Source organism: Dipodomys ordii, unplaced genomic scaffold (genome assembly GCF_000151885.1).
Source record: "Dipodomys ordii isolate 6190 unplaced genomic scaffold, Dord_2.0 Scaffold31, whole genome shotgun sequence".
In the NCBI taxonomy this organism is placed as follows: domain Eukaryota; kingdom Metazoa; phylum Chordata; class Mammalia; order Rodentia; family Heteromyidae; genus Dipodomys; species Dipodomys ordii.
Genome location: NW_012267247.1, coordinates 4,939,979 through 4,952,885, shown reverse-complemented (window position 1 = coordinate 4,952,885; position 12,907 = coordinate 4,939,979). Strand labels below are relative to the sequence as shown.

Below are 12,907 nucleotides of genomic sequence, written 5' to 3'. Positions count from 1 at the left end.
TTAATAATACTTAATTTACTTAATAACAGTACCAAAACACAAGAGCAATGGTGCTGGCAATTTGAATATGTCAAAGAGAAGCCCTAAGTATTTCCTTAGAATAAAAAATGTGACTTGGTAAATAGTTCTTCCAATATAAGGGAGGGGAAAACTATATGTTGACATTGCTAAACTCTACAATAAGAATAAAGCTTTTATTCATGAAGTTATAAAAAAGGAAAATAGAATTTATGCTATATTCACAATCACACATCAAACTGAAAAAGGCACATGGAAAAGACATTAAATATAATGTTCAATGTTATCTTCAGTTTCAGATATCCATGAGGGAGAGAGTACCTTAGATTATCCTCTAAGAATGAGGGAGAGGTGTTGGGAGTTTTCATTTTTTCTCTTGTAATTCAAAAGGTTCAATATTATTCCATTAATGTGCAAAAACACTGGAGTCATGCACAAAGCAGGAAAATGAAAAGAAAAGGCCAGGTGCTTAAACTTTAACTAGCATTTTAAGAGACAGAAAGGCTTGAGGTTGCTGGGGATGTAAACAGGAAGCTAAGGTATACTGTGAAGAGGAAAGTAGACAAAGATTGTGTTATGTAACAATCCTGAGTACTAGTCATCTTTAGTCTGGGCCAGGTGTCAGAATTCCAGTCTTTCATTCCTGTGAATATTGCTTGCTTGCTTGCCTTCTTTCTTTTTTTTTCTTTTCTTTTTTCTTCTTTTTGTCGGTCATGAGGCTTGAACTCTGGGCTTGGGCACTATCCCTGCGCTCTTCAGCTCAAGGCAAGCACTCTACCACTTGAACCACAGCAGCACTTCCGGTTTTCTGGTGGCTTATTGGAGATAAGAGTCTCACAGAGTTTTCTCCCCGGGCTCTGAATTTTCTTAAGGGTTATCAGGGTGGGAGATGTTTTGCTAGGGATTAACCCAGAGTACCTATTAAGTAATTGTTCTACCACTGAGCTTACCCCCCTCACCCACCAGACCATCCAAAAGAACAGCTTCTGTCAGTGGGCATTGTTTACTACTGTGGCTGGATATAAATTTCTTTTCCAAAAAGGTTAGCTTTTCAGAATTATTCCTTTGCCTGTAATAATACTCCCCTATTATTTTCTCTAAATAACCAACTCAAAGTATGCAAATGACATATATTTAGAGTGGGATACTTTCCTCTCCCCCAACTCTTATTTTTTGTTAAAACATTTGGTGCTTTATCTTTGGCTCCCGAACTGCTATACAAGAATAAAGATGAAAAACAGCCTTTGTTATTTATAACAAGCCCCTTCAGCTACTAGGGCTTGCCTTAATGAGATGGTTTTTGGAAAGTCCCTCGACAGCCACAGAATGGTAGGGCTGTTTCTCAGGGGAGGCAACAAATGTGCTCAGCAGTGAAGGAAAAGAGGCTGAAGAGAGAGTTAATCACCAATAGCCAATAATTCAATCAATCACTGTAATGAAAATAGCACAATAATCCAAAAGGACTGAGTTCAGGGGCTCCCAGGAAGGTGAATTAAGAATACATCCAGGTGCTGGTAGCTCACACCTGTAATCCTAGCTACTCAGGAGGCTGATATCTGAGGATCAAGGTTCAAAGCCAGTCCAGACAGGAAAGTCCATGAGAATCACCTCCAATTAATCACCAGAAAACCAGAAGTGGAGCTGTGGCTCAAAGTGCCCAGGCCCTGAGTTCAAGCCCCATGACCAACCAAAACAAAGACAAACAAACAAACAAAAACAAACCAAAAAGCCCAACCACATGCTAAAAGAAAGCTATTGCCTTAATTCCTAGGAGTCAGAAGCTCCTATACTGAGCAAGGTTTCAGACTACATTCTCTGGATCTCTTCATCTGTGTGAAGAAATATATTTGTATTCTTTGCAAAAGTGACTTCTTATATGATGTACTAATTGGTGCATATCTAATGTAAGAAACATGTTGTCAGGAGATATTGTAGGAGTCTTTTACTTAGTAAACTCTGTGTGTGTGTATGTGTGTGTGTATATATATATATATATACATACATACATACATATATATATTTTTTTTTTAAATCAAGCGGGGGCTTGAACTCAGGGCCCGGGCACTGTCCTGGAGCTCTTTTTACTCAAGGCTAGCACTCCACCACTTGAACCACAGTGCCACTTCTGGCATTTTCTGTTAATGTGGTACTAAGGAATTGAACCCAGGGCTTCATTCGTGGTAGGCAAGCACTCTACCACAAAGCCACAAAGCCACATTCAATCAAACCTTTAACACTTACAAAATACACTGCTCCAAAGCTTCCATGGCCAATTTCTCTGAGATCTGTGAAAAGCTTTTCTGGATCTTCTTTGAAGAAGAGCTCTGCAATTTCAGGGTCCTTTAGACTGCCAGCTCTGTTAGTTGATGGCATCCTGCTGGGCAGTCAGCTGTCTGATTCTAATTTTATACTGCTATCCCAATCCTTGGTTCATCTGTATGAATGAAGCCACGTTGGCATATACTACTGTAGAGAAATAAGAAAAGAAAAAGGTCAGGAAACTAAAAGCTATTAAGAATAATTAGTGTAAGATCATTTACTGACAGCATTCACAAAATCAAGTTAGGTCTAGAATTTCACTAAAACACAGAGCTGGAAGACTGTGGTTCACCCTTGCAATCTTAGCTACTCAGGAGGCTGAGATCTAAGGATCATGGTTCAAAGCCAGCCCACGCAGGAAAGTCCATGAGACTCTTATCTCTAACACACACACACACACACACACACACACACACACACACACACACGTGCGCGTGCGCGCGCATGGACAAGTGCATGTGTGCCAGAAGTGGAACTATGACTCAAGTGGTAAAGTGCTAGCCTGGAGAACACGAGCTCACAAACAGCAACCATGCCTTGAGTTAAAAACAAACAAACCCACAGAGTGGTCTACTATTGCATAAGTTCCTACCTCATCACATTCACCTGTGGCACTTTAAAATTAAAACAACAAACAAAAAAAATCTTCTATACTTTAGTGTGGTAGTGGTGAAAGACTGTTATCTTGAGCCACTCAGGAAGCAAAGATCAGAGGATCAAAGTTGAACAACATACTTTAGAACTGACTTAATTAAACCTCAAAGGGGATTAAAAGCTCCATCCCCCCAAAAAAAAGGAACACACTACAGAATTCTATCAAGTTCTTCTCTTGATATTTACCATGTCATTACACTGTAATTGCAGCTTAACTGCTTCTAACTGAAAGTGAAAACTTCTCAACTCAGTTAAATGAATATGGAAATTTCTCTATATTCATCAAAGTTGGAAAAATAGTGCTACAAATAAAGTCTAAGCTCAGAAAATACATTTGCCACAAACATGTTTCTGATGGATCTCACTTTTGGTTTTAGCTTTTGACATCACAGAAAATACATAAAACAGTTTGATATTACTTGTGGTTCAGATAACACTGCAAATGACAACAAAACCTTTCAAATATAGCCATCATTTTGCATTATAACTTTAATATGAATACACAAAGATTATGAAGTCTGCATCAAAGATACCTGAAGACAGTGTCCAACAATAAATTGTTATTCTTTTTCAGAATAATCTTAAATTTAAACTGAGTGCCAGTGACTCATGCCTGTAATCCTAGCTACTTAGGAGGATGAGACCAGCCCAGGCAGAAGAGTCTGAGAGACTACGTATCCAAACTAGAGATGTGGTTTAAGTGGTAGAATGGCAGCTGTGAGGAAGAAAGCCAAGCGAGAACATGAGGCCCTGAGTAGCAGCACTAAAGTGTAACTTTTAGCTATAGACTTAAAAGTCACAATACAACTTTACCACTACTAAACCATCAGTCTGCAATGTGACAAGTGGCAGGAAAAGTGGTGAGAAAATAGTGATATTAAGTCCTTTATTGCCCGGGCACTGGTTGCTCATGCCTGTAATCCTAGCTACTCAGGAGGCTGAGATCTGAGGATCACAGTTGAAAGCCAGCCCAGACAGAAAAGTCCAGGAGACTCTTTTTCAGTTTTTTTTTTTTTTTTGGTCCAGTCGTAGAGTCTGAACTCTAGACCTGGGCGCTGTCCCTCGGCTCTTCAGCTTAAGGCTAGCACTCTACCACTTGAGCCATAGCGCCACTTCCGGGTTTTTTCTTTTTGCTTTGGTGCTGAGGAATCGAACCCAGGGCCTCATGCATGCAAGGCAAGCGCTCTACCACTGAGCCACCTTCCCAGCCCCGTCCAGGAGACTCTTATCTCCAATAAACCACCAGAAAACTGGAAGTGGTGCTGTGACTCAAGTAGCAGAGTGCCAGCCTTGAGCTTCTTTTGCTCAATGTTAGCACTCTACCACTTGAGTCACAGCATGTATGTGGTAATGTATATGTGGTACTGACTAATCAAACCTTCATGCATGCTAGGCAAGCACTCTACCACTAAGCCACATTCCCAGTCCCACCCGAACTGTTTTTCTTACAAATATAACCATGCCTCAAAGAATTATATAAAGCTAAAATCTATATAATAGAATTTGTATCATTAACAGTGTAGTAGAGGAAATGAGTTAAATATTGTATACTGAGTTGTTATAGATTATGAGTTCTGTTATAACACTTACTTCAAAAATAGTTTTCCTATAATGAGAACTATACTTTTACTTATGCTCAATTTCATTTGAGAAACACTGGGTGAAAGCAGATTAACTAACTAGACCCAGCTATACCAAGTATATTAGGTATCTTTTCTTTTCTTTTTGTTGCTGTTGTATTGCCAATCCTGGGGGCTTGAACTCAAAACCTGGGCACTGTCCCTGAGCCTCTCTGTGCTCAAGGCTAACACTCTACCACTTGAGCCACAGCACCACTTACAGCCTTTTCTGTTTATATGGTACTGAGGATTCAAACCCAGGGCTTCATGCATGGTAGGCAAGCACTCTACCTCTAAGCCACATTCCCAGCCTTCAGGTATATGTTCTTATCTTCTGCTTTTGTTGTTGTTGTTGTTGTTGTTTTAATGTTCTGATGATCAGGAAAAAAAACTGTTCTGCATAATTCTCAGAGATAGGCTAGGAAGGTGGTAGAGTGCTTGCCTCGCATACATGAAGCCCTGAGTTCAATTCCTCAGCACTACATAAGCAAAAACAACCGGAAGTGGTGCTGTGGCTCTCAAGTGGTATGGCTCTAGCCTTGAAGTGAAGGACAGCGCCCAGGCCAAGACCAAAAAAAAAAAAGTCCTTGGAAGTGGCTCTGTGGCTCTGTGGATCAAGTGGTAGAGCGCTCACCTTGAGATGAAGATCTGAGACAGCGCCCAGGCCCAGAGTTCAAATCCCACAACCGGAAAAAGAAAAAAAAAAGCAGTAATTCTCAGATATAACAAAAAACTCACTTGTGAATGTGCTTTTTTCCTCCCTTCATTCACTTTTTAATTGTTAATATAAAGGTGATGTACAGAGTGGTTATAGTTACATAACTCAGATAAAGAGTACATTCCTTTTTGAAAAATGTCAACTCTTCCCTTGCTCTCTCCCAGTTTTTCTCTCCAGTCCCACCCACAAGTTGTATAATTCATTTTGAACACAGGTCTAATGAGTATCACTGCTGTATTTGTTCACCATTTGTCACACCATTTCTGTGCATCTTCCCACCCCATCCTCCCAAAGGCAGACAAACAAACAAAAAGACAAAAGGGAAATAAAAACAGAAACAAAGCTAGGCACCGGTGGCTCACACCTGTAATCCTATCTTCTCAGGAGGCTAAGATCTGAGGATCGTGATTCAGAGCCAGCTGAGGCAGGAAAGTCCATGTGACTCTTATCTCCAAGAAACCACCAGAAAACTGGAAGTGGTACTGTGGCTCAAGTGGTAGAGCACTGGCCTTGAGCTGAAGAGCTGAGAGACAGTAATCAGGCCCAGAGTTCAAGCCCCACAACTAACAAAAACAGACAAACAGAACAAAGAAAAAAAAAAAAAACATTTCCTGGAGTTCAGTGTGGACTGAACAGTCCATAATCACCACCTTCATCTAACTCTTACATATTAGGCCACTATTCCTCTGTCTTATTCACCACAGGCAAGGTAAGAGACACCGAACAGTGGTAGAATATGGCTGTTATCCCAGTTCTGCCATAAATTAGGAGAATTATGATTCAGGCCAGCTGGAGTAATAAATCAAACCCTAGAAAGCAAAAATGACAGGAGGCATGGCTCAAGTGGTCAAGGACCTGCCTAGCAAATATAAGGACCTAAGTTTAAAATCCAGTGTACCTCTCCCTCCCCCACCCCCACACAAAGCCTGTAAGAAGAGCTGAGTTACAGTGTTAAGAGTAGGTAGAGAAGTGCTTTCTTAGCATGTGTAAAGCCTTTGGATTAAATACCTAACCTGACTTTTTTTTTTGTAATCTGCATTTTCTTTTCTTTCTAGGAGTGGAGGAAGGTGTAAGTAAAACAACTACTATCTATGAACTACCATATATGTAGACAGAGCTTCTCTACATAGTATAGGCTGGCCTGGAACTTACTTTTACAATTCCAGTTGATCCGGAACTCCAAGTACTTTTGTCTTAGCCTCCCAAGTGGTAGGAGTAAGGGTTTGAGTGTGCCACTACATCCAGTTTGTAAGCTCTTAAAAGAATCATGGAAAACACACTGGTTTGCAGAAGTTTTCTAATTAGTAAAAAACCTTCTATTTATAAAAGCTCATTTAGGTTCATCCTACATTTTAAGTTCCTAAAACTTAAGAAGTTTTTTGTAGGACTTTTTGGTAACAAGATCTCTCTATATACCCCAGATTGCCTGTGAATTAGCAATCCTCCTACCTCGGCCCCCACACTGTTAGGATTACAGGTATATATCACCACGTCTGGTTAAATACTGAACAGAAAACATTTCTACATGGATTTAATCAATTGTGTAGAAATAAAACCTTCCCACTATAGTTACAAGTAATTTTTAAAGTAATTACATAAAATATAAGACAATTTAAAAATCAACAGATACTTAAGTCTACTCAGTGAAGTATTATAGGCTACATAGTTATAGGAGTACAAAGAAGAGAAAGATTCAGAGTTTACTATCTTATAAACATTCAACTTATTGTTGTTTTAATGTACTATGTGATTTTTTTTTGTTTCTTTTGCTATGTGCTTGCCCTTATGGTATATCTCCTGTTGTCACTGTATTTGATTTTGGTATCCTGGTATTGTATATATGTTTATTTCAATTAGGGAAAGGGAGGGGAAAAACAGAATGGTGAGACAAAGGACAAGGTGGGAACCAATGCAACAGCAATATACACAAGAAAATATGTTGGAAATGGTCTGTACAAGTTGGGGTGAGGGGATGGGGGAGGGGAAAGGGAAAAATGGAAGGGGTAACAAGTTTGACAAGAAATATACTTATTACCTCACTTATATAACTGTAACTCTCTGTACATCACCTTGACAAAACTTTTAAGTTTTTTTCTCTAAATAAGAGATAAGGAGTGAACTCATGACCTTGTGCAATGTGTATACCAGGCAAGCATTCTGGTTACCACTGAGCTACACTCTCAATACAACCTTAAAGTTTTGAATAAAGGGGCTGGAAAGGTGGTTCAGTAGTAGAGTGTTTGCCTTGCATACATGAGGCCCTGGGTTTGATTCCTCAGCACCACATAAGCAGGAAAAGCTGGAAGTGGCACTGTGGCTCAAGTGGTAGAGCGCTAGCTTGAGCTGAGGGACAGAACCCAGGCCTAGAGAGCCTAGAGTTCAGGGCCCACGACCAATAAAAAAATATTTCTTTTAATAAAAAATAGATTAAGAGCATAAATAATAAACAGTTAACATATCAACTTTCATCTAGATAAATTAAGAGTACAGTGACTATGACAGTCCATTATGCCTTGAGAGACAAATAATAAAGTTAACATAACTTTCTTCTAGATAAGTGATAGATATACAAGGAATCATGGCAGATTACAGGACTTAGGAAAAAAATAAGACTTTCAAAGAGCCCTCCTATTTTCCAACAAATGGGGAGACTCCACATAGAGAAAAATCAATAACTTAAATGCAGAGGGAAAAATAACAAGGAAATAGTGAGACTGTAAGAGAAAAGAACATTTGTGTTACAAAAGTTTTTTTTATACATAACTATCTCTGGAAAAATAATTTTAAAAACTAGTAAAGGGGATAGAAGTTGGGAAAATAATAATACTATACAGTAAGTAATGTGATGGGAGCTATGGATATAGCTCAGTGGTAAAAACCTTGCCTAGCATGCAGGAGGCCTTGAATGTATCCTCAAAACACACACACACACACACACACACACACACACACACACAGAATGTAATTTGATTTTCTCCTTGGTTACAGGGAGAAAGACTATCCTTAACAAGTCTAAACCATAGTTGTTTCTTTGCACTTTCAAGAGGCTAATCTGAAGTAAAATCCTATAAATTAATCAACCAAATTAATAAGTACTAAAATCCCAATAAAAACTCTGAACTTCAAGCATGACAAAAAAAAAAAAAACTTCTGAATTTCAAAGCTCAGGTAAATTTCTTGGTTGGTTGCTGTTTCATGACTGCAGACACGGGATAATGGAAGATCTATGTTTTTTGTTTTTTTTTTGTTGGTCGTGGGGCTTGAACTCTGGGCCTGGGCACTGTCCCTCAGCTCTTCAGCTCAAGGCGAGCGCTCTACCACTTGAACTACAGCGCCACTTCCGGTTTTCTGGTGGTTTATTGGAGATAGGAGTCTTACGGTCTCTCCTGCCCGGGCTGGCTTTGAACCTCGATCCTCAGATCTCAGCCTCCTGAGTAGCTAGGATTACAGGCGTGAGCCACCAGCGCCCGGCTGGAAGATCTATGTTTAAATACCTCCTAGATCTTGTCCTACATAATCATTGGTTTGGTCAGTCTAGTCTGGATTTGTAACCTTTAAAACTATATTAGTATGAAATAGGTGCCAATGGTTCACACCTGTAATCTTAGCTACTTAGGAGGAATCAAAGTTCAAAGCCAGCATAGGCAGAAAAGTCTGTGAGACTCTTATTTTCAATTAAGCTGGAAGTGGAGCTATGACTTAAGTGGTAGGGTGCCAGCCTGGAGGGGATCCTGGCCCCTGAGTTCAAATCCAAATACTGTTCTCCAAAAAAAATAAACAGTATTGGTATATAAGGTACTTTCCTTGATTCTGTGAGAAATTTTTAATTCTGACAAATTATCAAACCTAGCAGGCACTAGTGACTCCCGCTGGTCCTAGCTATTCAGGAGACTGAGATCTGAGGATTGTGGTTCCAAGCCAGCCTGAGCAGAAAAGTTTGTGATATCGCCAATTAACCATTAAAAACCTGGAAGTAGAGCTGTGGCTCAAGTGATAGCGCCCTAGCCTTGCACACAAAAGCTCAGAGACAGCATCCAAGCCCTGAGTTCAGGCCAAAGACCAGCACAAAAACAAAAACAAAGCAGGGAGCAGGTGGCCTACGCCTGTAATCCTACCTACTCAGGAAGCAGGTTCCAAGCAGCACGTGCAAGAAACTCCATGAGACTCTTATCTCCAATAAACTATATTCAAAAAGCCAGAACCAGGCCCAGGACGGGCGCCAAAAATAAATAAGCAAACAAACAAACCAAATCTGAGAGGGAATATGAGAATGTTCCTTTGAATTACATAGTTGCTCAGAAATATAAGTAGGCTGAGACCCCAAAAGTTATAGCTGGTATGTGAAGAGGAGTCGTCTTGGGCTGGGAAGGTGCCTCTGTGGTAGAGTGCTTGCCTTGCATGCATTAGGCCCTGGGTTCAATTCCTCAGCACCATATATACAGAAAAAGCTGCAAGTGGAATTGTGGCTCAAGTGGTAGAGCACTAGCCTTGAGCTGAAGAGCTGAGGGACAGCACCCAGGCCCAGAGTTCAGGTGTCACAACCAACCAAAAAAGAGGAGTCATGTTAAGCACCATACTAAAAAGTCTGCAATTCTGATACTAACTCTGGCTATGGGCATCAAAATCACACATTTTAAGCCAGAAGCCAGGCTGAAATCTGTACTCTTAGCAACTCAGGGGGCTAAGACTTGGATCCAAGTTCAAAGCTAGTCCAGGAAAAAAAAGTCTGAAAGTCTCCATCTTCAAAATAACTAAAAAGAGCCGGGTGTCAGTGGCTCACACCTGTAATCTTAGCTACTCAGAGGGCTGAGATCTGAGGATTGTGGTTCAAAACCAGCCCTCACAGGAAAGTCCGTGGTACACTTATCTGCAATAAGCCACTCAGAAAGTGGCAGGCACTGTGGCTCAAGTAGTAGAGTGCTAGCCTTGAGCTAAAGAGCTCTGGGACAGTGCCCAGACCCAGAGTTCAAGCCCCGTGACAGAGAGAGCTAGATAGATAGAGAGATGGAGAGAGACAGAGAGAGAGCGATAGATAGATAGATAGATAGATAGATAGATAGATAGATAGATAGATAGATAGATAGATAGCCAGACAGCCAGCCAGACAGCAGGACTGAAGGTGTAGCTTAAGTGGTACACCACCAGCTGTGAGAACACCAAATAGGCATGAGGCTCCAAGGTTAGATAAGCACCAGTGCTAGCAAAAAATAAAAATACAAGTAATCTTGCTATTCAGGAGGCTGAGATCTGAGGATCCAGGTTCAAAGCAGGAAAAAGCCTAAAGTGGAGTTATGTTTCAAGTGGTAGAGAGCCAATCTTGAACAAAAAAGCTAATGAACAGCACCCACAACTGCAACCAACTACTTTACAGGGTTTTCCCTCTCCATCTATTTTGTAGAGGCCTACCCATTCATGGACCTTAATGAGGTGGATTGTGTAGCCAGGTGTGGGTGGCTCACGCCTGTAATCCTAGCTACTCAGGAGGCTGAGATCTGAGGATCATGGTTCAAAGCCAGTCTGGGCAGGAATGTCCGAGAGACTCTTATCTCCAATAAACCACCAGAAAACCAGAAGTGGTGTTGTGGCTCAAATGGCTGAGCACAAGAAAGAAAAAGAAAGAGAGAGAGAGAGAGAGAAGAAGGAAGGAAGGAAGGAAGGAAGGAAGGAAGGAAGGAAGGAAGGAAGGAAGGAAGGAAGGAAGGAAGGAAGGAAGGAAGGAAGGAAGGAAGGGTTGATTTGGTGGCTCAGTACAAAGGGCCTCCACCAACTTGACATACATGAGCTTATTACATTTGGTGTAAGTAAGCACATACAGATGTACTTGGCACTTTAAGGCTTTGGCAGCTTTGTGGATTCCACATGCTAGACCACAGTGGATGAGTGTTGTCTTCAGCAACTCTTGTAAAGCAATATTAATGTCCATTACACCTCCAGCAGCATTGCTTTCCTTGGCCATGGCAGTGAATTACAGGTGAAGCCCAATTTTGAGAGCACCCAGGCCTCTGCCTCCACAAAGGTTGGCAACAGCAGGGAAAGAGAAGCTTTGAGTTTCTCAAGGCACAATCCATCATTTTTCTTTAGTAGTAAAGCAAAATTACCAGATAAAAATAGAATTTTTACTGTCAACAGATCTGGTATATTGATTAGATCTTAGAATCTAAAAACTATCTTTCAAAATAAAAAGAGGACACTATGTGATATAAAGAGACTTAGAACTTTAAAAGGCACCTTACACATCTTTTAAATCAATGATTGTGTTATGGACATGGGTCTGAAAGGTTAAGTGGTTCCTGTAAGGTCATCATTAATAAGAGAACTAGAACTATAAATCTAAATCTACTAAATGCAAGGTGATATCCTGATTTAGATCCTGAAACAAAAAGGATGTCAATAGAAAACTTGAACAAAGTTAGTAAACTAGTTCACATTGTACCACCTATAAAATGGTCATTTAAGATATTAACATTGGAGAATGGTGGGTAAAAGATATGTGAGACTAAGCTTTACAATTTTTCTGTAAATCAAAAGTAACAAAATTAAGGTGTAATTTTAAAATTATTAATTTCTAATTCCATGCACCCCATCTGTTTCCATAAAAATCCTCAAATATAAAAACATTAAGGTCCCAAACTAAGCATACTAGGGATAACAAAGTACAAAACAGATACCTCTCTTTAGCAACCCCAAACCAAAAACAACCTAAATAATTCCTTCCTAGGCCAGGCACCAGCCTAGGGAACAGAGCCTGAAACCCTAGCTACTCAGTAGGCTGAGATCTGAGCATCACAGTTTGAAGACAGCCTTGGCAAGGAAAGTTCACAGACTCTTATCTCCAATTAACCACCAAAAAAAGTCAGAAATGGAGCTATAGAGTGCTATCCTTGAGCAAAAAAGCTTAGGGACAGCCCCTAGGCCCTCAGTTCAAGCCCCAAGACTGACACACATATACACACACAAAAGTATTCCTCCCTGTTTTTCTGTTTAATAAGAAAACTAAATACTCACTGAGTTTTTATTATGTTCCAGGCATGTTGCTTATTTACTTTTCACAAATGTCCTTAAAGTAAACAGACTTAAAATTTTACTTAAGGCTCAAAAGTCATTTTCTTATTAACAAATAGCTAGTAAGTAACAAATGTCAGATTTCCACTAACATTCACAGTTAACATTTCTCTTCATCAAACTTCAGTCATACTATTGGAAGAATTATTACTTACTAAATTTTATACCAGTATTTTCTGCATAAAGATCATCATTGTCAATTCCACTACCACTCCATTTTCTTCAAGTCTCTGTTATTTCTTGTCTAGCACTAAGTAAGCCTTTAAAACAAACATTCCAATCTCCAGTCTTATTGCTTTTATTCAGCACACTGGCAGAGAACACTTTGTTTGCTGGCCTACCAACATCTACTTTCAGCTGTTGTTTTTTTTTGGGGGGGGGGGCGGTCTGGTAGTGGGGCCTGAACTCTGGGCCTGGGAGCTGTCCTTCAGCTCAAGGCTAGCACCCTACCACTAGAGCCACAGCGCCACTTCCGGCTTTTTTTTTCTGCTTATGTGGTGCTGAGGAATCAAACCCA

General features: G+C 40.2%; 1 protein-coding gene across 1 annotated transcript in view; it reads right to left on the bottom strand.

Annotated features, from left to right (window-relative positions):
- Taok1 (TAO kinase 1) overlaps positions 1 to 12,907 on the bottom strand; it is a 120,013-nt gene that overhangs the window by 79,052 nt on the left and 28,054 nt on the right. The window contains exon 2 of the mRNA XM_013016453.1: positions 2,260 to 2,484. Coding sequence (XP_012871907.1) covers positions 2,260 to 2,391 — 132 coding nt within the window. The 5' untranslated portion in view covers positions 2,392 to 2,484. The remainder of the gene's footprint in view (positions 1 to 2,259; positions 2,485 to 12,907) is intronic.